This window comes from Conger conger, chromosome 3 (assembly GCF_963514075.1).
Source record: "Conger conger chromosome 3, fConCon1.1, whole genome shotgun sequence".
Lineage (NCBI taxonomy): Eukaryota > Metazoa > Chordata > Actinopteri > Anguilliformes > Congridae > Conger > Conger conger.
In genome coordinates, this window is record NC_083762.1 from 17,635,176 (window position 1) to 17,663,059 (window position 27,884).

At 44.5% G+C, this 27,884-nt stretch overlaps 1 protein-coding gene across 1 annotated transcript; it reads right to left on the minus strand.

The window, feature by feature from the left end:
- zgc:158659 (uncharacterized protein LOC791141 homolog) lies at nucleotides 1–27,259 on the minus strand. The gene is made up of 23 exons (XM_061235631.1): nucleotides 27,098–27,259; nucleotides 22,016–22,259; nucleotides 21,417–21,579; nucleotides 20,514–20,723; nucleotides 20,131–20,381; nucleotides 17,819–18,070; nucleotides 17,278–17,363; nucleotides 16,685–16,790; nucleotides 15,184–15,336; nucleotides 14,658–14,789; nucleotides 13,910–14,034; nucleotides 12,372–12,453; nucleotides 11,618–11,782; nucleotides 11,115–11,218; nucleotides 10,574–10,745; nucleotides 9,741–9,847; nucleotides 9,418–9,531; nucleotides 8,671–8,792; nucleotides 8,121–8,199; nucleotides 7,045–7,215; nucleotides 5,602–5,719; nucleotides 5,211–5,362; nucleotides 1–4,742 (listed from the first exon to the last, which is right to left on the minus strand). Exons 2-23 carry the CDS (start codon nucleotides 22,202–22,204, stop codon nucleotides 4,469–4,471), a joined length of 3,327 nt encoding a protein of 1,108 aa, XP_061091615.1. The 5' UTR covers nucleotides 22,205–22,259; nucleotides 27,098–27,259; the 3' UTR covers nucleotides 1–4,468.
- Nucleotides 27,260–27,884: the final 625 nt, after the last annotated feature.

The following is a 27,884-nucleotide window of genomic DNA, read 5'->3' on the forward strand; positions in this document are numbered from 1 at the left end:
TTGACAAGAATGAGAAATGTTTATTAAGTTAAATATCACTAGAAATATGATAAACATCCAAAAGACCAATTATAAGTTATAACAATCCAGTCAGTCCCACTGGTTTGACTTTAGACAATGTTGACATCAGTATGCAAACTTTTATCAAAATACAGTACAGCGATTCCTCAACAAAGTCCCACCACAACATCAACAACCAATCACTATAGTCTACTGCTATTGAAACAGTACTGTTCAGGCCCCTTTGGGCCATCGCTCCCAATTTCATTGGGTAATATTGCTTTGGGTTCATCAGTGCCAAAAACCACAAATGGAAATAGTTTACACTAAGGTGCTACTTCACAATGATTTATCAATATTGACTTTCTGATTATCAACAAATTATTGAAAAAATAATGGCAGGTCAAATTTGCATCAAAGGCATCAATAGATTCAGTATTTTATTTTATCTTATTTTTTTGCTGCTGTCATCAGCATGGACTCTTGGACCCTGATCAAGTTCATCTTCATGTCACAGTCACACAAAAACACAGCTTGACCTGCTTTTCTGAACATTCGGAAATGCAGAGTGCCTTCATCTGATTCGATAGGACTGGAATTTGGAAACAAACTCCATAAATAATTGATCAACTTTGACCACAATTTGAAACAGGACACTGATAAAACATCAACAAGCAACATAAACTGATCCTTAAAAATTATACCCTTAATGAACGCCATTAAGAAATGAGGATACTTTCTTCCTGCTCACCTTTAATAGCCTTTACCCCAATGGTATGGTAAATATGGAAAACCTATATCTTTTCAAAGACAATCAAACTATCCCCATGACAACACTAAAAGTCTTCTGTTTTGGGATTGTTGGTAGGGGATGATTGAGCGGTCTATTGATGGTCAACATGAAAACCTGTGAGAATTTCCACAGGATTCTCTGAGATTGTCCGTTTGAACATTTCCCTGATGGTACACAACTTCATAAGCCCTGCACATACTAGATGCTTTGAAATATTGTTCAAATTAATTCCCCACAGTTGAACTCCAAGACCAAACCAGAATGGCAACATGCAGGTTACATGTGGGATGTGGTACATACACAGCAGAAAGTATGTATGTCCTGTAGTGTGTACAGGGCTTTATTGCACTCACAGTGACTTCCACCATAAAAAAACTTGTTTGTTTTGCTGGTTTTAAAGCTCATTCATAATTGCAATTAAAACAATTCTCACTATAGAATACTGAATTCAAACACAAGAACAATGATGAACTCCATACTGTACATATACATTATACATAATGAGGAAGACTACATTTTAGCACTCCAAATGATTATCAATATTGTCAACATCAGTCCTGGTTCGGCATGCTGGTCCTCCTAGAAGCAGACTAAACTGCCACCTCAAGCTAACTACGAAGGGGGCGCTTAATACTGCCCGGCATATTTGATAAAATATGTCACACTTCGGTGAGAGCTTCCACTGTTGAAAACCTGAGGTGGGTTCACCCGAAGTGTAGTGGGGGGTCTTATTGCCATCTCAGGATCGACTAGCCTTTGCACACCTAAAAAAGGCCCATCAAGTGAGTCTGTGTGATGTCACCATCAGTGATGACAATAGCCATAACCCTATTCATCACAGTAATCATCAAACCTAACGCTAATGCTAATTCAATGGTCCCTACGTAGTGCAGTTGAGTTGTGCAGTGTGTGGGTGTAAATACACCACTGTAGTGCATACTGTTCGTTTTTTTCTCTATAGATTGACCCAGTGCAGGAGATTGCCTGTCTACATTGCTGTAGCCCCACCGCTTGTAGACTTCATCCTACACAGTGGACCAGCACAATGTGGCCATGCAAAGCTTCAGGGCAGTCATACTTAGCCGCAATGCAGTCGGATAGTCATAGTGCAGTCACATGAAGTAATGGGTAAAGTTACGCTGAACAACAATACGGTCATACTGAGTACACGGCACAATCACAGTGCAATCATACTGTATAATTACAAAGTCATTTGAGTCAAAGCATAGTCTTACCTAGTCATAACACAGAAGAAAGGGCAGTCACCATGCAATTATACCCAGTCAAGAAGCAGTCATACTGAGTCACAGTCATAGTGCAGTCATAGCGAATCACAGCGTTCCACAGTGCAGTCATACTGAGTCCCAGTCATAGTGCAGTCATGGCAAATCACAGCGTTCCACAGCGCAGTCATACTGAGTTCCAGTCATAGTGCAGTCATAGCGAATCACAGCGTTCCACAGCGCAGTCATACTGAGTCCCAGTCATAGCGAATCACAGCGTTCCTCAGTGCAGTCATACTGAGTCACAGGAAACACCATGCAATATCATAGTCAAAGTCTTACTGGGTCATAGCGCAGCCACAACACAATCATGGCAGTCACATGACAGCCATATTCAGTCACAGTGCAATAGTAGAGTCATAGCACAGTCCCCATCATGTTCAGTCACACTATGAACACTACAAACACTACAGAACTGTGAAGATGTAGGAGAGTAATACAAACAGAAAAGCTGTTATCACAGCCATACTTAGCGTGCTTTGAGTGTGAACAGAGCCAGAGGTTACACTGTAGATAACACAATGGCATCACAGTCAACGTGCACCCTGGTGTAAAATCCAGCTATGACCAGCTTCCAATACCAGCTACCAGCTGTTTCAAAACCTAGCTTGAGCTGGTCAAAACATGTTGAGTATAGAGCTGGTCTAACTGGTCAACCAGCTACCAGCTGTCTCAAAACCTAGCTTGAGCTGTTTTATTTCAGCAGGGCTACAGTTGGGTCACAATGTAAAAGCCTTGATGTAGACCATGCTAAGTCATACGGATTGCCTCTAACTCAGATTTGTCAGATATTCTCTCAATCGCGACGACGCAGTCGGATTGTCGGGGTTGCACTCCCAGGTGAGCCAAGTCTCTGGTGCTCCATGGCATTCAATGTAGTTCAGTACACCATTTATAGAATAGATATGAGTGTGGGTTGAAGCTGGAGTGCTACCAGCTAGCGCTTTGCTCTCTCTGTGGTCTTCTTCAATATGTCCTCTAGGAGCGTGCTACAGGAAAGTCTAAATGCTATTCATAGTCTGTCATTGTTTTTACCAGTCAGTGCACCACAAAATATATTGCTTGGAGAATTACAGTCGATCAATCAATCAATCATATTATCTGTCTCTTGTATTTTTCCTTAGTCAGCATGTATGAGTGTCTGTGGTCAGTATATATGATTATCAGTCAGTATCTGATTGTCTGTCAGGCAGTGCATTAGTAATGATATCAGACATTACTGTCTGTGAGTGTCCTTGTGTCAGTCCATATAAGCCTGTACTTAGGGCTAAACAAACATCCACTTGTGAGTGTCACTGGGTTTGTGACAGGGTCAGAATATGAGGGTGAAGTATATATTTGAGAATGCATTCATAATAGTGAATTGGTTTGTGTATCAGTGCGTCAGTATATCAATTTAAATGATCGAAAACAAAATCACCATCATGAGAGTATCGGACTACAGCCCTGCATGCTAGTAAGATTCCAGCAGGACATGCATCGACATCTACACCAGTCAATACAGCAATCAATCTGCAAGTAAGAATGTAAATAAGAGCTTAATGATGTGTTTGAAAGTGTCGATCCCTGTGAGAAAGGGTCACTGTGTGTGAGGGGCAGTCTGTGCTGGTGTCAGAATGTGAGTGTTGCTACACGAATGGTAGTCTGTACATTGAGAAATTATGAACAAGAATAAATATCACTAAGTAAATACACTCAGTGAGCACTTTCTTAGACTTATTTTTTAGGCTTATTAAGTATTCTGCTGCTGTAGCTTATCCACTTAGAGGTTTGCCATGTTGTGTGTTCAGAGATGCTCTTCTGCATACCACTGCTGTAATGTGTGGTTATTTGCATTACTGCCACCTTCCTGTCAGCTCTGACCAGTCTGGCCCTTCTCCCCTGACCTCTCTCATTAACATGTTTCTGCCCGCATAACTGCTGCTGACTGGAGGTTTTTTGTTTTTTGCACCATTCTTTGTAAATTCTAGAGACTAGCGTGCGTGAAAATCCCAAGAGATCAACAGTTTCTGGAGATATTAATACCACCCTATCTGGTACCAACAATAATTCCACGGTCAAATCACAGCTGAACTTCTTGACCACATCTGCATGCTTTTATGCATTTAGTTGCTGCCACATGATTGGCTGATTGAATATTTACATTAACAAATACGTAATAAAGTGCTCAGTGAGTGTATATCAGCGTGTCATCATCGCGTGAGATTGTCGGGCAGCGTGGAATGTTAATGCACGACCACATCGGTATGCGTGTGGACCGCGTACATCTGTGCATAAATCAGAGTGTCAGTTAGTGCGGAGTGTCTTTCAGTCAGTGTTGGAATGTCGGCAAATGTGCGAGTGGAGAGCGCCGGTCAGTGCGTTGGACACGTCAGTGGGTCCCCAGCAGGGCTTAGTGCTCGTTAGGCATGTGACGGATGGTGTGGAAGATCCAGTCCATCTTAGTGGTCCAGCCGCCGTGGTGGGCGTCGTTCATCTGCTTGGTGAAGTACTCCAGCGCCTCCTGCTGGCTCTTCTCCAGCGCCAGGGTCTTGCGCAGGTACGCGATGTCGTCGAAGCTCTGCAGCTCGGGCATGCCGCAGCCCAGCAGCAGGGAGAACAGGTTGATGAACAAGCTGGCGTGCTGGCGGATGGCCAGGTAGGCCTTGTAGCACATCTCCTGGAACCTGCAGCCGGCCGGAGACGACAGGGCGGGGAGGGCAGGTGAGCAACACGAGAGTGCCTCAGCATCGCTGAGTCAGCGGAATAATCCTTCCACCGGCATACCACTGTATCAGCAGCTGGCCAAGCCCGGTGTAATGTAATATGAGTTACACCACTATGCTGCAAGGGCAAGCAACACTATACTTGGACTGCAGCAATAACAGCAGAGCATGACGATCCTGCTAAATCAGGGAAGTCAAATATAAGCACTGCAAGCCTGCCAATGGGTTTCATTTCCCTAAAAAGATCTGTGTCATCTGTCGAAAATGGACCCGAAAAAAAGCACTGCTATTTTTATTTACAAGAGCTTTCCGTCATCCGGAAAGTAAATAGCTAAGCATAGTTTAGTTATGCTACTCTGCTCAACCAGCTGTTGGAGACATGCAGCCATATCTACATCAGGGACGGTGTTCACTGTTAAGTTTGTGTACCTTTCAAACTCCTTTGTCTTTGTGCACTCTTGCACACCCTTGCTGATGACGATGAGGAAGTCCTGCGTGAGGACGAAGGGCACGCGCTCTCGCTTATAGCCAAACTTCTTCTTCTTGTGATCCAGGAAGTGGCCAAAGTCAATGTGGAACAGCTGAACGCGAGAAAGAAAATGAGATGATCAAGATTTTCAAATAGCTTTTCTGTGCTTTCTTGTGATATACTGGACATATATCAACATACAAAAAAAAACTATATGTATTCTATGTATTAATATTTAGTAAGTATATGTAAAATGGAAGTTCTTCTGTTGAGCAGAGTATATGAAACGTCTAGGAGAGGACAATAACATATATGTTTTCTATATGTTCTACTTTTTCTGTGAGGCAGTACCTGGCCGTTCTCCTTGACCATGATGTTGCTGTTGTGTCGGTCTCCAATCCCCAGGATGAATGTGGCCACACAGTACCCGGCACATGACCGGGTGAACAGGTCGATCGCTCGGTCATAGCTGAGAGAGAAAGGGATTTCAGGCTCCGCAATCACATTTACCTTATCATTCATTATCAGCGATCAAAATGTTAGAAATGACGAGATTAATAATTTGATGAGGATTCATCATAGAGGAAGCATTATCTTTTGAAATCTACAAAGCATAAATAACAGGTTATATAAATAGCAATAACAGATAAAGCTCACTTTCATCCATAGTCCATAGGAAGGTTAGAAAAGAAGCTATTAGCTAATGTCACCATGTACCCACTAGCTCTCTAGCTAGATAATGTCATTCTTTAGCCTCGTCCTTAAAAAGTGACGAGATGCCATATGACCTAATGTGACCCCTGCTTCATAACCATTTTTCTCTCACACAGAACGCTGCTTTAGTGCAAGCCTAGCAGCAGTGCCAAATGAATAATTCACCTGAATTGTGAATTACCCCTGAATTGTCACCTGCCTGTTCAGGCAAGTGGCTAACCAGTTTTACTTGTCCCACACCTGGTTTTACTTGCCCCAGGCAAGCAGGCAAGCATTATTGTTGATCACTGTACTAACAAAACTGTGTTACTAAAATTTTGTAACTAAAATTACCACTGAATATCAATCTTACTTAACATGTGGCACACAGACCATCGTTGGTGTCTAGAGGAAATATTTGTAATTGGTTCGTAGCTTTTGCACAAGATAAAATTATTAACCGGGTATGTAATTTGACAAATGTTTATTACGTATACAATAATTGCTCAAATTGTCTCCTCAGTGGTGAGATATCCTGGAGAAATAAAGATTTTAAAAATCCTAAAAGAACAAACTAGGGACTAATTAAATTAAATGAGCCGACTGTGAGCACATCTGTGAAAATGGCAAAGTGCTGCTGAATGTACAGGAGTGTGAAATCCTGCAAGAATAAACTTCAAAGGCCATGGCATATATTATAGGTGCTAAGCAACACCTTAAATTCCTCTGAATTTCACAGGGACCTAATACACTGACATAAGGATATGGATAAATTTATCTGAGAAACACGTGGGTAAGCACTCTGGCTGCTGCATTCTGTACTAAATTGAGGGACGGTAATGTCTAGCAAACCAACAAACTGTGCATTATTACTTTACAATGTACACATACCAACATTTTTCAGGCCAGACTGTACTCAATTTCCTAATTTTCTGCCAGCAAAAATGTCTTGACCATGGCATTAATGTAGATATTCAGCCTCAGCTTATGGTTATTATTATGTTTTCATTGTGCCTAGAGCCGACCAGACAGACAGGGATACACTCTGAAAGGGAGAAAGAAATAGAGAAGGCCAAACTGCAGGCGGGGGTGGTGACTCACGCCTCTCCGCGGTTCTTGTCTTTGATCCAGTGGTGCAGTGTGTTACTGTTGAACTGCAGCGCCCCCTTCAGGCCACCTTTACACTGGATCTGCATGATGGTGTGTGAATTCTTCACCACCTCGATCAGGCCCACGCAGTCCCCGATGGACAGACAGCCATACGGCAGCATGCTGTGGAGAGAGAAAAGGGCTTACTCAAACATACACTGCACACACACATCCCTTCCCTGCTGGAGTTGTGTATAGTCATTTTTCTCTGAGCATAGCCTGTCAGTCCACACATCATTTATGCTCTGTACAGCACATGATGACATCAGCAAACAATCAGGTGATCAGAGCTAGCCTAACAATGCAACTGACAAACTGATGCATCTTACTGATTCAGTGAGAAGACTCTGACCATGAAGTATTAGCCGGAAGACCTTGAATGTGTCTGTGTGAACCATCAATCAGACCTTGGTTCAAACAGAATTGGTTCAGATGGATTGGATTTGGATTCAAATACTTTTACAAGCTCTATTGATCTTGTACAAGATCCATTTGAGCCTGCAAGGATGAGCATATGGGCAGGGTTTATATTTTTAGGATTATTTAATCTGTTCCAATTCACCAGGCAATCTTAGTCAAATGCAGAAACGTATTTGAATCCAAAAGAAACGCTATTTTACCGCAGGTCTACCATCAAATGTAAGGGTAATTGGTAAGAGTATTTAGATTACAGTTCTTAAATTACAGCATTTCAGCTGACACTTTTTACAATTGATTAAACTCAGCAGGGGCAAGTCCCCCCCTGTACTAATGTGAGGTTAAGGGCCAAACAGCTGCACTGACCTTATTATAGCTACACTGGGGCTCGAACCTCCAGCCCACCAGGTCCTAGTCAAGCACCTTAGCCTCAAGGCTATGGGCTGCCCCACCACAAAGCAGTGAATATATAACAGTGAACGTAAGTGCGCTCTGTGTGTGAGAGTGATCAGTAAAGTGTAATCACTGAGCCTGAGGGTATTTGGCCTGAGTGTAATTAGACTGAGGATCAGTGAGAGCAGCAGCAGTGGAGTGAGCAGATCAGCCTGTACCGCAGGTCCAGTCCCTGGTTCTGCCAGATGTTCTCCATGATCTTTATAATCTGAAGTGTCAACATGTCCTGACGGAGATCTGAGGAAAAGAGACACACACACACACAAACACACACACACAAACAGAGGGTGGCAGATGTGAATAATACATTAAGAAGCAGTTTAAGAAACAGGTGGTGGCTAAAAAAAGGACTGGTGGCTAAAACTGCCTTAGGAAACAGTATGGAGAGGAGGTACGGGAGAGCTGTGTGCTCGATTGCAGTGCAGAGTCTACAGGCTGTCTGTTCAGTGTGAAAAACTCAACTTCAGCACTGATTCCCGGCATTGATGCTGTTCTGAGCAATAAGTATCAACCCTCCATGAATATTTCATAAAATTAATAAGTGATGTGATGCAGTGCAGAAAGCCTTTAAACAGACACAGGTACAGCCTTTCAACTTTGTTTTCATCCCTCAGATGATGAAAAAAAAACATACCTCAAAATATTGATAATGAGCTGCGTGTTGACTTGCATTATTTACGAGGCAAGCCACCCCCTCTCTGCTCTCACCATCTCCGTTCTTGAAGATGACCTCATTGTTGGTGAAGAGCAGCTCGCTCATGATGTCAGGGTTTTCCCAGTTCAGCCACAGAGGCCGCTTCGCAGACGACATAATCCTACACTCCTCCAGCCTGGTCAGAAGCAAAACGGTGAAGAGTGATTTGAGTTTAGCCATTCACAAACACTAGTATGCAGTGTAATTTCTTTGATATATTAGGTAAAGGGGAGCGAAGCCAAGATGCAACCAATAAGACTCTGTACACAGACCCAACACTGGAGCCTCCGTATATAAAGCCTGATTCGCACTTTCTTTGAGCCCCCTGTGCCATCACTCAGGTGCACATTTTTACGGGAAGAGCAATGTTTTAACACCTTTTTTTTCCAGAGGGGTGTCAAGCATTGTTAGGTTGTTAAAAAGGAAAATATGGTACAGCTGTAAATTTATACATATTGCAGAACAGATTTCTACCGCTGGTGCAAAAGGGCTATCAAAGCACGATCAACAAAGCTCTCGATTTCACGTCTTGATATTGTACAGGGAAATATGGTGTTCCACAATTGTCTCATTTGAATTGAAAATGTGTTGTCACACATTTTGTAAAGTGCAGATAAGGTTTTATTGCTAGAGGCCCAATGCTGAGCAGAAACAGCAAACCAAAGGACTAGAGAGGAAGGGAGTGAGTGGGAAGGGAGCTGAGGAGATAAAGACAGAGAGACAGAGAGACAGAGAGACAGACAGACAGACAGGTGCAGTACCTGTTGTTGTCCAGTTGGCGGACAGGGCTGAGGAGACAAACAGGCAGGCAGACAGACAGGGGGACAGAAAGACTCCACATCAGACAGAGACGTGTAGTTGCTAAGGTTGCGCAGCTGGTAGACAGAGTTGAGGAAACAGACAGACAGACAGACATACAGAAAGAGTCAGTCTCAGGCATACAGGAAGCTAGTGGGCACAGCTGATGAGGTTTAGCGGTAGACAGACAGTTAGACGAGTGCACAACGTGACGTTGGCCAGCTGGAGCAAAGGGTTCATGACAGTCAGACAAGCAGCCTTGGCCTCCAACAGACAGGTGGCGTACCTGAGGTTCCCCAGCTGGTGGACGGGGTTGAGGGGAGAGACAAAGCCCTGCAGCGCCTCCATGTAATCCGGACGAGACATGTGCTCCACTAGGAACTTCATCTGCGTCTGCGGAAGACAAACAACAGGCCACGGTTACTGGACTGCATGTGAGTCTGTCCCTGTGACCACACTTCCACCAATCAGCACACAGACCCTCAGAGTGTCTGTCCCTGTGAGCACACTTCCACCAGTCAGCGCACAGACCCTCAGAGAGTGCATGCAACACAATCCCTCCCTTATGTGAATTTAACATTTTCACAAGTGAATTCAAATTTACATTTGAAAATAGGTAATATTGAGTCATTTGCATCTTCACATTTTCATGTGACTGACATTAAAATGTGAATTACAATTTTCCCATGTGAAAACACTGACTCGAAACAGCATAGATACTCATTTTATAAGTGAGTGGTTTTTGAACACATTTGTATTTTGTGGACACACTCATTTTCAGATACTTATGCTGCAGAGCCACACTGCACTTCAATACAAATCCTGGCAATAGAGGGAGCTACAGATCACATTTAGACAGCTGCTGAGAGAAAATCCTTTAGGGATTTAAAAACGGTCCACGTCAGCATTTGTAACCACTTCCAAACCTCACAGCTTAAATTATTTAATGACCCACGACATTGTCATGTGACTAGACAGTGAGCAAGTGCAGCCCTTAAAAGGACTGAGGGATGCCATTTGATATTTTACGATTCCCCATAAACCCCTTCGTGAATGGGGATAACATCATGGCCGGCAGAGACGGAGCGTTACGCACAACATGGCCGCCCCTGTCTGTACCTTCTGAGTCTCATCCTTCTTCTCCTGCTTGAGGGTGTCGGTGAGATTGACCAGCTTATCCATGGCCTCCACCTGCCTGTTGAGATGCTTGAGGTACATCCCGCAGGCTCGACAGAACGCCTCCAGCAGCAGGCCGAAACGCCGCGAGACCGTCTTATTGTGCATCTCTGACCTGGAAACACCGCCATCGTTCTCAACAACATCGTCGTCGTCATCATTAAAACATAAGAGATTACTGAAATAAGGGCCAGTTTATTGCTGTGGACACAAATTAAGCCCTAGACTAAATTACATTTTGAATGGAGATTCTCCAAACAAATCTCAGTTAAGCTTAATCTGCCTCTGGGAAACTGGCCCAAGATCTCATAATCATCGTTGTTGTCACATTAATCAATTACTATCACCATCAGCACAATCGGTCTTACTGTTATTTTAATTATATCTGGATTACTAGAATGAGTTTCATCATCAACCACTTCATCATCGATATGAAATCTTTGCTACCTTCATTGCTATCATAATTATAATTTTCTGAACTCACTTGAGATGCCAGAAGAAGAAGTGTCCAATCCGCTGGTTGGTCAGTGCCTTCTTGATAAGGAATCTTGCTAGAGGGTTGTCTAGGTACATCTCATACTTAAGTACCTGAACACATATAAATACATAGTAAGCTGTTTTATTGTGGTCTCTGTCCAACACACACACAAACACACATACAGTATGCACATCTGCACAAGCACATGCAGAATGCTAAACACACAGTAAGCATACAGCACACAGCACACTGTTACCTCAGTGTGCTCATATACAAACACACTTGCTCAAAGAAACATACAAATAGACCATCACAGGGCCCCTGTATAGAAAAGCGCACATCTAAACACAACATGAAAATACACAATACATGTTTAAATACTTTGAGACTAAACTGCCTCTCGTACACATACAAATACACCACCCACAAACACACATACACACACAAGCACACACAAATACACACGCACACATATTAGCTGTCCAATAAAAGGCTGGTGTGTCTCTGACCTGCACCAGCTGCAGTAGGTACTGGCTGAGCTTGTCGTCGGTCAGCCCCTGCACCAGACAGCGCAGGGCGAACTCCCGCACCATGGGGTCCGGGAAGTTACAGTCCAGCAGCTCCAGGGCGCTCTCGGGCTGCATCAGGGGCCAGTCCCGCAGCAGGCAGTACATCTGAGAGGGAGGGAGGGCCACATCACCCAGGACCCCATCATCAGTCACTCATACACATGCGCAAGGCCTCAACTGCTACCAACTCAACCTATAGGCCAGCGTAGGATGGCCATCTAAGGGCTTAGGTTTGGTATTTTCCCCCTTTTATTCTTCCCTTTCTCTGTAAAGCGTATTTGTGACAGTCTGCTATGAAAAGTGCTATACAAATATAATTGAATGCGATTGAAGGCCAAATTTATGTCTTGTCTCTGCACTTTAAGAGAATGCCTGTAGCCAAAGTGTGACTAATGTTTTTTTTCTAGTATCAGCTACAATGTTGCCAGAGCTACATGACGGAGGAAGTCGTACACAGCAACCGTTTCTAAGCAGGGATTGGTGGACTGCAGTATCGATCATATATTTGCTAACAGTCAATTGTTTTCGAACTGATATGGAGAGGTGGTGAAGGATGCAGAGAAGCAGAGGAAAAGGTAAATAAAGAGTATATACATGAATAAATTATTATTGCAGACATGCTCACAAAAGGTGCAGAACATGCCCTCCTTTCTTTAATCTCACATTCTCATACCATCCCTCCCTCCTCTCTTACCTGGGACACCTCATCTCGGGAATTCCACTTCACCGATAGGAGCAGTTTGGGAAGGCTTTCTGGAATGTTTACGCAGTAATGCCTTAGAGAGAAAGTTTGGAAAGGCATAAATACAATAATAGGAACCCGCAAAATATGAAAAAATATGAAATGCATGAAAATACACATAAATCAAGTTCTCTGTGATACCCTGGCCATATGATGGATTGTAATGGCAAGGATGAGATAATGATGTGTCACAGTTGGCAAGCCCATTGACAAATAATCTTTATGAACTTGGCAGACAAATCTGCACTTGCACTGCTAAAGCGGCAAATGTGCCTCAACACTCAATTCTCCTTTTTTCAGTAGTTTATACCACCAACCCTTGTTGTCTAGTTTTATATACTGTATATACTGTAATATAACACAACTGTTGTAATACAACATCATTTTTCTGTATGTATTTTGGATAATTTTCCTCAAAGAAAAATATTGGGAGCCCTTTTCCTAATTTTGTGTGGCACATCCCTGACTCGTCACCGATCCACTTTGACCATAGAGAACATGTGTCGCATTGCTGTGGAGGCTTAGCATTTTGTTTGGTGCAGTTGCTTATTGTGTGTATTGTTTGGCGTGCTGGTAATTGACTTAATTGCGTGTACCATTCAGTGAAATATGCGGTTTTGCAAAATGTTACACTGTTGTGCAATTTGATTCACTGTTTTGAGAAGAGAGATACTACTTTAATTATGAAATTCAAAGCAAAAAGCGACTGGCAATAATCAAAAGCCTTAACCAATGACATTCAGTTTTAATTCTGAATAGAATTTAAAAAACTGTAAATGAGACAAAAGCTAATGAAACTATTTTAATATTTATAGTTTTGTCAAACACAGATTCTGGAATCACAATGCTGCATGCTCTCTTAAGTTTGGAAAAATTAGCTAAATGTTTAAAAGAAACGGAGTGCAGGCAATAGAAAACAACTGTACAATTCTCCTTCCCTGGTGAAAATAGTACCAAAGAGGCAAACCCAGGGGTCTGAAAATGATCACAATAAAAACTTTGTTAATTGTATGATACTACTTTTTAAAACTTTTGTGATATCATACATGATTTAATACATCTTCATAAGATATGTATATATTGCTTAAACATTGCACAGCATGATAATGTGTTTTCGTTTGAAAATGTACTCAATGTTTTTAAATAAAAAATTCTTCCCCTGCATATTTAGTTTGGATTTTGAGGCTGAGAACATTTTTATGGCAGTCCCAGGGGCAGGCACTGCAGCAGAATACCGTCTGCAGTTAATCCTGCTGAGGAAACGATCTGTTTAGACAAAGAATGCAAATCTCCTCTGTGTTTCAGGGAAATTTGAGACAGCAGAAATAAGCAAGTGAGACGCAGCGAATGAACAGACATGTGCTGAGAAGCCACAAAATAAAACACACAAAGCAAAGGTTCATGGGACATCCGTCAGCCTGACTCTATTCCAACCCTACCGACCGGCCCTGGAACCATCCGGAAGGTGAGAGTGTGCAGCTGTGCAGTACCTGTGTCTCCAGAGGAAGTCCTTCTCCTGCTCTGAGAGCTCATACAGGGGGTCTCTGCTGCACAGGCTGCGCAGCTGCTCCACGTCCGACTGCGACACGGTGCTGTCACACGCCAGCCGGCTGCTCTGTGGGGAGGGAGAGGAGCGACCGCCGGGATCAGCGCTCGCCGCCACACCTTCAGCTCTATCCTCCCCTCCTCTCTCATGTCATCCTCCCCTCCTCTCTCATGTCATCCTCCCCTCCTCTCTCATGTCATCATCCCCTCCTCTCTCATGTCATCATCCCATCCTCTCTCATGTCATCATCCCATCCTCTCTCATGTCATCATCCCATCCTCTCTCATGTCATCATCCCATCCTCTCTCATGTCATCCTCCCATCCTCTCTCATTTCCTACCTTCTCCTCCATCCGTTACTTTCTTCTGACTTCCACTTCCACTTCTCTCATCTGCTCCCCCTCACCATCAAACATCTCCCTCATTCCCTCTCAATCTCTCCATGTTTTTCAGTAGTTCTGACCACCAGCCCTTGTTGTCTTGTTGGATGTACTGCATGCACCAGAACACAACTGCTTCTCTCCCAGGTCCTACTTTCAATTTCTCCTTCATCCTTTACTTTCTGACGTCATCCAAGCCTCATCATAAAACATGTCCCTCCTTCCCTCTCAATCTCTCCATTTCTTCCCCCTCTCTCTCTCTCCCTCTGCCTCCCTCCCTCCCTCTGCCTCCCTCCCTCCCACGCTCGCTCACCAGCCCCAGGCAGTAGTTGTAGCCCAGTTCTCTGGAGATAGTCCAGTTGGCGTGTTCTTCTATCTGCTGCTCATCGGGGAAGAGCACCGTCTGGTTGAACCAGGAGAACTCCAGCTCCACACAGGGCGTCTCCTGAGAGATGAGAACAGGGGGGGAACAAAAGAGAGGGAGATGGTGAGGCAGCAAAAACACGAGGGGATAAGAGGGGGGTGGAGTTAGGATGCAGAGATAGAGAGGGAGAAGAGAGAGGTAGAGCGAAAAGAAGAGAGGCATAGAAGAAGAGTGGGAATGTGAGAAAGAGAGCAGATTTTTGAGCGAGAAGTGAAAAAAAAACAGTACTCCTAACTGTCAATGACGACACATAATACATGAATTCAATGAACAACATAACAGCTAGAATGGAATATGCTAGAACCGCACAATGTTAACAACAGCCATTCACCTCACTGCAAATCTCTCTCCAACCCTATATCTGAGTTTCCTTCCTTTTCCACCTCCCTCCCTCTGTCCATCCCTCACCCCTGACCTTGTTGGGGTTGGATCCAGCCACTCCAATGGGGTTAATCAGGTCCTCCAGGCCATGTGGTACAGGCCACAGGCTCAACGCTACCTTCCCGGACACCAGCGTGTCCTTATAGTCAAACAGGTTAACATTTCCCCAGGCCAAGGGACAGTGCTCCTGAGGATGAACAGACCAGTCAGAGTATGCATTTCAGGAAGTCTCATGGAGCCAAAATTGTATTTTTTTACACAGACCTGGCAATATACCACACATTTGACACATACACACACATAAGCTCGTTGCCACAAACACACAAACCTCCCAAGCACAGCTTACTGTAACAACAACTGGCAACCTCAATTTCAATTTCCTTGGTACATATGTTGTTCTAGTGGTTGAAATGATTCTGTGCTTTACAGAAGATTGCACAACTTACATGAGCAGAAGAAAAATCAGCACTTTATTTACATTTCCACATAAAACAAAACCAAACAAAACAAAACCGGTTACCACACTACACAGATACTGAATACTACATTAAAACACCACGCTTTTTCTAAGCTTGCGACCTGCCAGTTACAAAGAGGGAAAGAATGTATTTATAGGAAACAATAGCTTGCAATGGTATAGTGTAAAAAGCAACTCCACATACAAGCTACTTTGCTAAAAAAACACGTTGTTTCACATTTTAGCAATGTACATGCTCTATAGTAATACATAATTAATGCATTACTTTTACAAAGAGAGTGCAAGTGCTGCTAAGATAGTAGGTTGAAATAGAGGCCAGAAGAATTGGAATGGGTAGATACACACAAAGAGGAAGCTGTTGTGCGTTCGTTACCCTTTCTGTCTTTACTTGGTTACTGTTAGCAGCATAGGGCCCCTGTCTATTAACAGAATGCCACTGAATCTAATGTGTCTACAGTAGATTGCCTTTATACAATATCCTAATGAGACTGTTATTCTGCAATTTTGCATATACACTGCAGACGTATGGTATAACCGTATATGCTACATTGGGATATGCCTCGACCCTACCACACTTCGGCACACAGGGGATGGGAGGGAGTGACAGATAACAAGGAGACGACAGGGGAAAGAGGATGTAGGGATGGACAGAAGGAAGTTGTAGGAGGGATGAGGTAAAATATGAGGGAATGAGTGAGAAAATGGGAGGATGGAAGAGTTGCAACATTTGCTCACTCTCACTACATATCCATCAACTCCCTCCCATTCCCTCAAGCCCCACCGGAGCACACATCTCTCCAGCCTCACGCCTCCTGGCACCCCACAGAAACACAAATTTAGCTATTTAAAAAATACTTGCATGATAATACATGTTGCAGTGAAAATATTTTCTACGTATGATTTATTAAATTTTTACTGAATGCCTTATTGGAATGTAGGTTTCATCATAGTAGATGATATGGTTCTTAAGACGAGAGACGCATGTTCCCTACAGGGGACAGGAATGTGTTGCTGGGTTTTAGGGTGCTACTGTAGCTGCAGGGGGCAGGGCTCTTACCTCCTTGGCCCCCTTTCGGCCTTTCACAGAGCAGATGGACAGACAGAGCCGGGCGGAGCGGGGCAGGTCTGTCAGGTAGATGTCATACGACAGCCACTCGTTCCACCTGGAGACAAAGCATAGGCCCTGATTCACAATACGCCCCTGTACCCTTCTCCCATTACATTACATTAATGGCATTTGGCAGACGCACCACCCAGTAGCCAAAACAAGAACCCAGATACATGAAGCACTGAATAGCAAACAAGAAGCCACCAGCTAAACACAAACTACTACAGCATTGTGTTGGTCTCAGTCTGTTGTGGCTGTGTTATGTCGATGTGAGTTGTTGCATGCCAGCGTGGTTGCAGTTGCGGATACAGTGGTACAGTGGTAAAAATAACTCAAGCTAGGTTTTGAAACAGCTGGAAGCTGGTTGACCAGTGCAGACCAGCTCCATACTCAAAATGGTTTGATCAGCTCAAGCTATATTTTGAAAGTGCTGGTAATTTCGATCTGGTCATAGCTGGATTCGACAGCAGGGTATGGCTGTGTCATGCGGATGTGTGCTGGTATATAAATGTGCGATTGTGAATACAGAGTGGTTGCATTACCTGGGATTAGAGCAAGGGACTCTTTGGGTATTGACATTGTCACACAGTGGCTCTCCTCCATGATAGATACCTGTTCTGACGTAGATCTGCCACACACAGACATACTGCATCAGTACACTCAAAGCACAGCATGCTGAGAGCCTTATGGAAAAAAGCAGCTCACTCTGGCTTCAGTGGTCCTACACCCATTCCCTATTCCCTCTGCCCACTCCCTCCTTTCATCTCTCTCCTGTCACCCTTTCTATTTATTCTTCTCTCCCCCTCTTTTTTCCTCCTCCCCCTTTCCACACCCTGTTCCAACTTTCCGTGCCTCCTCTACTCTCGTTTCGCAGCCCACATCTATGCTCCCCTCTCCCCCTCTTTCCCCCCTCCACTCCCTCTCCCCCCCTCCACTCCCTCTCCCCCTCTTTCCCCCCTCCACTCCCTCTCCCCCTCTTTCCCCCCTCCACTCCCTCTCCCCCTCTTTCCCCCCTCCACTCCCTCTCCCCCTCTTCCCCCCCTCTCTCCTCTTGCTCTCTCCCCTGCCCACCATGGCCCTCACCTTGTCAATGTCCCTGATATTGACGTTGACGTAGGTGGCACAGAGCAGCCGGACCCTCAGCAGTGTGTTGAAGGCCCAGAGGGACCGTGGGGTGCTGGGGTCCCCCCCTCCAGGGCAGGGGCTGGGCTGGGGGGTGCGCCGGCTGTAGGAGGGGGCAACGAACCCGCTGGCGGGGAGCTGGCTGTACAAACTGTCCTTGGACACCAGCATGAGATGAGGCAGCCTGCCCACGGTGATACAGCTGCGGATATACTGAGAGAGAGAGAGGGAGAGGGGGAAAGAGAGGGCGAGAGAGGGGGAGAGAGAGAGGGAGGGAGGGGGGAGAGATAGAGAGAGGGAGAGAGAGGGGGGGAGAGAGGGGGAGGGGGGAGAGATAGAGAGAGGAAGAGAGAGATGGAGAGAGGGAGAAGAAAGGGGAAGAGAGAGGGAGAGAAGAGAAAGGGAAAGAGGGGGAGAAACGGGAGAGAGAGGGAAGGAAAAGGAAGAGCGGGAGAGAGGGAGAGAAAGGAGAAAAGAGAAAGAGGAAGAGAGGGGGACAGGGGGGATGGAGAGGGAGAGAAGGAGAAAAAGGGAGAGATAGAGAGAGGGGGGAAAGGGAGGAGAGAGGGAGACAAGGAGAGAGAGGGAGAAAGGGGCAGGGACAAAGGAAAAGAATGAAGGGGTGAGAGAGGGAAAGAAAGGGAGAGAGAGACCGAGAAGGATACACATAGAAAGGGAAAGAAAGGGGGGAGAGAGAGAGAAGGAGAGGGGAGAGCAATAGAGAGAGAGACAGAGAGAGGATCAACTTCCAAATCCAGGATTTATAGTCATTAATAATGCAGAAATACAGACTCCACTCTGAGTGCAATGAGTGAACATTGCTCACACCACAGTTTAGACGGTTTGTGCTCAGATTTTCTCTGTTGTCCCACTGTGAATTGCCTGGGCTCCACATTCTGCAATTCCGTGCTCCAGACACACAGTCTTTGGGATTACTTCATTTCCTCGTCTGTGCCTTTGGCGTCGGATGAGTCTGTTTAGCCAAGCCGACCAGCCTTTTCTACTTCTGAAGCATCGGAAGAACTATTCAGGCTGACTTTTAATTTCTCGACAGACATTCATCTAACGTTTCCACAGGTATTGTGGGCAATCGTCATATGAGCAGAACCCCCAGGAGTGGAATAATTATTCCCTGAGAGACTGCTTTAGTCTTGTTTTCTATGCTGATGCTACTGTAGCCTTTTTCTGAGCTGGCTGCATGAATAATACAGTGTCTCTGGAGGAAGAATATGAAGTTGTGGCTGTGCGAACTGAATCACACTTTACATGTTCCTGGCACAGTGCTGGTACGCTTAACTAAGTGAAACCAGATGGAAATATAACACATTGAAACTGACACTCCCTCACACTTTGAACCAGCTGCACCTGGGTTACAATGCCGAATAAATCTTCAGAGTAACACTTTGTAAAGAGATGAACGCTTGAAAAAGAATCCACTTCAGCAGAGAGAGGTTTTCAACCTATTTTTGTTATTTGGTTCACACTCAAGAGCGCACATGGTCTTAACCGACTAAAACAATGCCCAGCTGTACGTTGCTCACATTTCAAAGTGAGCTTTTCAACATTCCCTCAACGATCCTGTGATCCTTTGATATATCTATTTTCATTTTGAACTTTTCATGTACTTATTCTGAAAGAACAATACTGTCAAGCACTGTCAAATGCAGGCACCCTGCAGTTCATTCTTGTGGTATTCTTATGTGTTGCTCATGTCCAGTGCTCTAAATGGAAGCATCACAGTAAATTGGGAGACAATTCCACAAGCACAAATTGCTGTTTATGTTAAGGGTTAAGGGTTGAGGAGTTTTTTGCCATTAGTGTGTGCATGGGAGTTAATGTGGGCTTTAACAGACAGTGCTCTCACTGCAAGGTACAATAGGCATGATTTTGGTGTTAAAGCATTGTTACAAGACCATTGTAAATCCCTTCCTATCATTGAAAAAGGCTCACTGACATGTTCACTCACCCTCTGCCTGTGTTTTATAGTCCTTAAATTCGGGTTTCAAAATATACAGTTGACGGCCCGGCACTCTGTACCAAAACACTGTATAACTGTACAATAATTCAAGCTCAATGGTTGAAAATAGGTTGTAATTGCCACAGCCAATGGCACATTTCAACGTCAGCGCATTTACAGAGAAGGGGGAGGGATAAACACTGTTGTGGCCTGAAGGTGTTTGTTGCTGCCGTTCCTCTCTTGACCGTTAGAAAGTCCGAAATGACCCACCGTACCTTTAAGAGCGGCTGATTGGTTAGGCGTGTGCAGCGCTCACCTTGTACTGGCTGAGAGGGTACTTCTCCAGCAGGTACTCGTCACAGCCGCACACCTTCAGGATGTACTGGCCCTGGTACTCCTGCACGCACAGCCGCAGCTGCTGCGCAGACAGGTGCATGCTGCGCGTCTTCTTCCGGATCGCCTCGGCGATCAGCTGCTCGGGCAGGCAGTCGTGGGCGATCTTCAGCGTGTACTTCTGCTTGGCGTTGGAGGGCGAGACGATTACCCAGATGGTCACGATCAGGCGACCTGGAAGGGGAGCGCAGGCCGGCGTGGGTCAGGGGCCCGAACGCGGTTCCGAAACGCGATGCGAAACGGCTCAGGATGAGAAATGTGTTAAGTAGGCATTGCATTGGTGCATTGGTGCATTGGTGAACAGACCTTTGTCTAGTTTGCAGAAGATGTGTTGCGGCAGTTCGAGAGACGACTCGACGTTGGGAGGGTACACATAGAGGGCCTGGCTGTGGGCTCCCCCGCCCTCCCGCTCCTCCATCGCCTCCCTGCACACGCTCAGAATGCTCCGCCGGAAGTCCTGCACCTCCGGGTCCTTCACCAACTCAAATTCACAAATGGGCATGCCTATCGCAAAGCCTGTATAGAAACGACAGTGAAACGTACTGTGAGTCTATTCAGCTTAAGCACAACTCTGAAGGACAAAGAAGACAGACACATCACAGACCATACAGGATGTTCATTTGGACAGAGATTTTAAAGACTGATATTACAGACAAATGCTTAGAATCATGACAAAATAAATACAATTACCACAACCACATGCCTAGGGAGACAATGGGCCAGTTTCACAGATGCAGATTAAGCTTAGTTGTGGGCTAAACTGCGTTTTCTTGGAGAATCTGAATGTGACGTAGGATGTGCTTTGTGACAAACCATGGGAGAGATATTCCAAATTTGGGATGGGCTGAGACATTTTGGAACCATTGGGGGGACGTGATCTAAATTTGGGAAGTGTTGTGATATTTCCGCACAACATTATGAGATTAGTCCCAAGACGGTGGAAAGCAGCAATGCTTCAGGGCCCAAGGTGGTAGACATAGTTGGCAGTCCGGCAGAAGTGTTTGTTTTGATATGAAATGACAAAAGATGTTTGTTCTGAAATGCCCAGTGCTAAAGCAATAAAGTGGTTGAACCAAAAAAAAAAGCCAAAGATTCCAAACTGCTGCCCTCAGCAGTTCTCAGAACCAATCAGTGACCAGCCTCTGCGGTTAGCAGGGAACGAGGAGGTGCCTCGGTAACCCTGACCAAAGGCAGAAGTGGGGTACTGACCAATCTCCCGGTTGAGGATCTTTTCTTCCCGGTTGCCTAGCGGTTCGATGACCTTGAGAATGGGGTGGAAGAGCCTAAGGTCGCACAGTCGTCGCGTCTCATCGTAGAACTCCTCCCTCTCTGCCTCCTGGGTCACCCCAACGAAGATGTAACACGACTCCTCCTGTGAAGCACATCATGCGGAAAATATGTCAAGTCTCCCAAACTCCTTAGTGGTAGAAATATAACTGCATCCAGTATTTTAGTGCAGTAAACCACAGCGTGTTCTGCTGAACCATGAACTTATACACAACATCAGCAGTGACAGGTCCTAAGAGGGAACTGTGTCATACGTGTATATTGATGTAATTCCAATCATATGAGCGAAAGTAGGATGTGGTAGCGAGGCTCAAAAATGAAAGAAAACATTTAAATAAATGTATAGACCGATGTTTTCATTTAATAATACTAGGGCGTAGTACCAGTGCTGACCTGTATGTGGCGGCAGACATTTTCCTGCGCATGCCTTTAGTCGCGCGTTCTTGGGAGGACGCTGCTACAACACTGCGCGGGGACTGACCTGTAGGAGGTGGTACTGACCTGTAGGAGGTGGCACTGACCTGTAGGAGGTGGTAGAGAGGATATTTGCGCGCTTCAGCGAAGAGCTGCTGTTTGATGCTGATGAGCGGTGCCTCCCGCAGGCACTCCAGGCTGACCAGCATGCCGTTGGGCAGACAGCAATCCACCAGGATGCGGGGGGGCATGAGGTGCAGGCCCCATAACTCCCCCGACGACGGCCGTGGTGGCATGCTGGGAAAACGGGGCCCTGCCCAGGTCCTCCAGCACACACCACACTACTAGGTACTGTGAGTGGGGAAATAAAAGGAAAAGAAAAAAGAACTTAGCCTATGTTGCTATTACTGTATGTGCAGTAAGATAGCTAGCTAGCTGTGAATGTTGTATTGTTGCTAAAATAAGCGCAGCTAAGCTAAGGTTGTATCAACTATTATTACGGTATGAGAAAGTGCATTCTGTTATATTTTTTTATGTAGCCAATGGTTTAATTTTGACCTGCGTAACAATAAGCACTGTTATAACATAAAAAATATATATATTTGCATTCTCGTTCAAAGGAGGCAACATTGCAGAAAACCTAAGAAAAAAATGAAGTCATTAAAAACCCCACTGTATCTTCAGACAAAAACAAGGTACTGTGAATGGAGACAGAGGTAGAAAGAGGGCGGCCATGGGGACAAAAGAGGGGGAAGTTAAACAGGAGGGAGGGGAGGGTGACAAAAGGAAAGAGGGATGAAAGAAGGATGGTGGAATACAGGAAACAGAAGAGTAAAGTGAGAAAGGTGAGAGTGGAGGAAGTTATGGTGCACAGAGATACAGAGAGGAGGGAGAGGAGAGCAATGTGTCACAACATGAAGAGAGGATGAAAGAACGAAGCAATCAGTAACACAGGGGAAAGTATTAGAGAGAGGTGGCAGCCGGGTTACAAATGAAGGGTATAAGAGCGAACGTTAGGTAGAAGAGGGGGCAAGAAAGGTACTTGTGATAAAGAACAACAGAAAAAAGAACAAAGCAAAGGACATAAATGGAGAGTCGTGAGCGTTTACAATTAAAAGAGATAAAAAGTGGGGATGACACAAGCATGGAAGGAAAAGGGGAAGAGGTTTGGGAGGAGGAAGAGAAACCAAAGGGTTGAAGAAAAAATAATCGGTGAAGAATAATGTATAGATACAAAAGGAAATGAGAAATGCAGAGAGAAAAATATATTTTTTGCGAATAATTTAATAGTCTCTATTTGAACATGGTCTACTGTATGTATGTATGTGCTGTGTATAGGGTATTGCTGTGGGTTGTTGTTGTTGTTGTTGTTTTTAAAATAACTATAATAAAAATAATGTATCTTCCGTTACCAGGTTAGTTATTATTAACCACTGACCTCACTGTTGTTATAAATGTTAATGATATACCACAGTCATAATATTGGCAAAATTTTTTAAATCGCTTCTTCATTTCAAAACAGGCTATAAGAGGTTTTTAACCTCCGACCGGCCCGCATCGAGGAGGTTAACTCGTCACCCGCCTTTGTTTTTCTGCCGGTTCCCCGCGCTGTCATAAAGCCGCTGCAAGTCAAAGTCAAACGCAATCCGACGCAACACTGAAGCAAACCAATGTAACCACGCGGGCGGCTGGATGAACAAAGGCGCGTCGAGAGGGAAAAGCCGGGGCCATCCAAGAGAAAGTAGGACACGCATCCACGGCAGATGCACAAAGACCCACAGCCGGGAAGCTCCCAAAGGAGGACCTGTTAAATACTCTTTGCCTCTGACCAATTTAAATTCCCCTTCGTCCTGATGAGTGATTACACGTACGGAGACTTATGTCAAACGTAATGACACGAACACGTAGGCTACAAATGTGTGACAATTACGCAAGATGTGATGCAATGTGTTTCTATTACCACATATTATGAATGATTCCGAAAACATAAATTTGACTTTTGCGCACCCAATAATGATCTGTCACCCTCTTTGGCAGGCACTTCTGGTGCTGTATTTGTTGGATGAATTTGGGCCATTCTGTCGCTGGCTGTGGCGCAAAAGCGGTTTTTGCAGGATGTCATGTTATCTCGCTGTAACTTCTTTGCTTAGCCTCAAAAGATCTAACGCACGACGGGTTTCTATGAAATCACTACAAATAATGAAAACGTTTTAAAGCGTTTTAGGTCTAAAACAGGCTAATTGTCGACAGCCTACATGTGATACGCATATCATTTGTATCCACATCTACAGGATATGCCTATGCTTTCAGATATTTTAAAAATCTCATTATTTTGGTCTGACAAGATACGAAGATTTAACAATAAAACACAATCTTAGGAATAAGATAATGACAGGCTTCTCTAACAATATAAATTTTGTAGCTGCATTTTTTTTAAAGGTAGCCTACCCTTTTCACAACAACAAAATATCGTAGTTTTGGTAGCCTATCCATTCACAAACGCTCAAAATTAGATTTCATACACGGTCTCTTCAGTTGCTTCTGTTCGATTCCGTTAGCTTGGCAGCTACAAGCACAGCATACGGTACTTTAAACACCGAACACTTTCTTCCCTTTTCTCCAACCGCCCTGACACTTACAGTCAGGATGCTGTGGAATGATACGGGGTGCGCAGTTGGTATTTACCTTTTATAAAGTGACTCATGCGATACGTGCCACTGCCCAATTCTAACCACTCTGTCTTAGAGATGCCTAGACATAACGCAATGTCCTAAAAGCATTCACATATTTTTCAGATACTGATTACCAAATATTTAGCTCACTGTGGTTTTGTCTGGTAACATTTTATCAATAGCATCGCTTAGATTCTGAATGATGAGAATCTGAATTACCTAGAAACACTGAAACGGTAATGTGTCTTTCTCCCAAGTTTCACTCACCGCTGACCAACACTTGCGCCAGCCTGTCCAAAAACGGTGGATCCGCTGTCCTGGCGTATGTCCTCCCCCGTGCCACCACACCAGCGCGGGGGAGGTACGGTCATAGCATTGTTGTCCCTGTGTGATACCCTCTCGCTCTAATGGTCGGCTGCTATTCGAATCTGCACCCGTCCTGAGTGACGCTTATACCAGCTATTAACTGCAGCAACAATTTATAGGGCCCAGGATTTTAAACCGAGAACAATATGCATCGCAAGGGAGGGGGTGCGGGGATTGGGGGAAGGATGGAGAAATGGTGGGTAATCGCATAATTCATTTTTAAAGGGGAAGTACCTCACAATCAGCTGTTGACGGCGAGAGCAACCGTGGGGTGCAGACGGACATAGAATGAGTGGCTTTAAGATGGCATGTTGTTTTAGTTACTTGTGTTTCGGATAGAGGTGACAACGATACGGTGAAGTAAAACACGCGGTGTTGATAAGTGACATCAGCTCCAATTTCACTATATTCAAATAATTAAAGACAATGATGATATCATTATGTCATTTAACTTATTATATCACGTCCTATTGATCAGCTTGGTACCATAATCAATGGCGCCCGGTTCTCTTTGATAAATGGACGTGTGTGCGTAAATTATTTAAATTAATTAATCTGCTGCTACCACCTTTTCATTATTAACCCAGAACATGAGACCGCTGCTTTAACAGATGTTTCAGAATTATTATGAATGAAATTCTCCGCATCGCCATGGTCTCTGTAGACTAATTCATGTATGTGTTTTAGTGTTTCAGGTTTCATACAGTATAATCCCTTGTCTGTAGTTCACCCGATGCAAGCAACAAACAGTAGACCAATACGAGCCCATTGTAAAAAAAAAAAAAAAAAAAAAAAAAAAAACTGGGAAGTACAAATATGGTCCATAAACAAACTGAACGGAAGGAATGCACTGTACTAAAGCCTACTAAAGTTATCTAATCTCACTTCAGTATTACTCACTTTACATGGAAATACTGGACAAATCTATCTATCAGTTTGTCTGCCCGTCTATCTATACACACTAACACACACACAACGCGGTGTACCTTGTTTCTTTTTGTAAATATGGCTTCCCCAAAGACCAGCGTGAATATAATCTTAGCATAAGCCGCGTAATTACTTTCCATTTCTAGACTTGCCCCCACAAGCCTCAGTCCCCCCAGCGGAAGCGTGTTTTTGTTTTCCTGGAGTGCTGTTATTGTGACAGATGCCCCCAGTTGCTGGGCAGATGTGACCAAGCCAGCTTCCATGGAAATTACAAGACAAACCATGAGGACCCCCCGCCCCCACAAAGCTGGCCCCCCAAGCTTTTACCGCGAGTGTTTGCGTGTGTGTGTAGCGTGTGTAGAGTGGAGATTAAGCGTGGCGTGGTCCGTTTCCCCTCCCCTCTATCTGTTTATGGATAGGTTCAGCAATACGGATTAAAATCGGATGGTGCCTCCTAGTCTCCCCTGTGACCTCTCCTTCCCCTGCAGGTGTCTCACAAACAAACACAATGGACACACTCAAGCAGAATAATTATGTCCTCCGTCCGTATTTAACATGGAGGTTTTCTTTACATTTTTTTACATGTGGAATATAAATGAAGTACGCCACTCATTGACCAGTTTCACTGACTGACAGCGCCCCACTTGCCATTCCAACCAAGCAAGCAACTCTCCGCCCATTTGAACCTTCATAAAAAATATTAACGTTCATAAAAAAAGAGTTGACAAATGGACAAGTCTGAACAAGCAGATGATTTCTGCCTCATTTTAGTAATGAAATATCCGACTACTACAATTTAAACTATTTTACTAGAATTCTGAAAGTGATCCTTTTTTGTTATGAGACTTCACTCATTTTTGAATGGCAAACCGTTTTACCTTGGTTTTATTTGGCATTGATAAAAAAATAGCATAACATAATAATCGTTAACAGACACATACTGACATTATTTCTATACTGTGTAATTATTTAATAATATTAATTTAAAGACATATTGTCACAATCAGGGCCATTGCCACATTTGGGTTATGTTGCAAAGGGTCACTTATTGCTTATTATTTATTGTGATAAACCAGGAACAGGAACACCTTTAATTTGAAAAAAGCTCACATCTAGATAGTGATATTCCAACAAACCCATAATTTTAACCCTTCACTATAGCTCCCTCCCCTCCCCCTTTGATGAAACTTCCAGGCCACAGAAACATGCCGTAATAGAACTCACCGGAATCATCCACTCCTCAAATGCAGTGCGCCTCGGAGCTGCATTTCATAGCATTTTTTTCTCGTTTGTTTTGCTGATAACAACTGTAACTTTACTGGCCCAATTGAGGACGCACTCTGCAGTTTTCTGTATTCACCAGATGGTTCACTGTGAATCACAATGCCCCCATTTCCTCTCTTCCTCGGAATGTATTTTCCCAGTATGGTCAGAACCCCAGGGCTTTCGCCGATCAAATCCTAATGGAAAAAATCCCAAGACGCGATTAAACCAAGGGCCACGGTGTGTTTTGCGGCCTCTGAAGCTTTCTGAATCTTTCGGGTCTGGAACCTGGAGTTCATAGACGTGAGACGTTACAGGCGGCTCCGTGGTGGAATACAGGGTCTTCAGTCAGTCAGGGGTCCTGCAAGGTCCGTGAACCACAACGGGCTGCCCTGAAGAAGATTTCTCAGTAGCCAGTCAGTCCAGCCAGGGTGTGCGCCTGACTTCAGTGTGTGTGTGAGTGAGTGTGTGTGTGTGTGATGAGGGGCTGTGCATTAATAATTCATCCTCATGCCAGGACCTGGGTGCTGGGCCTTGCCATGCCATTGTTCGTGTTTTCCTGTTTTCTCTGCCGTGTGTCTGCGAATATACCCCCCGTCCCCCCCCCCGCCCCCCCCACCCTCACACCAGACCTGCACTCCATGGCCTCCCACTTCCTCTTTCTCTCTGGCTCCCCTCGATCCCTCTCTTTGCAGGTCCTCCACCAAACCACAACAATCTCAGGAAACAGGGTGTTTTCCCACACATC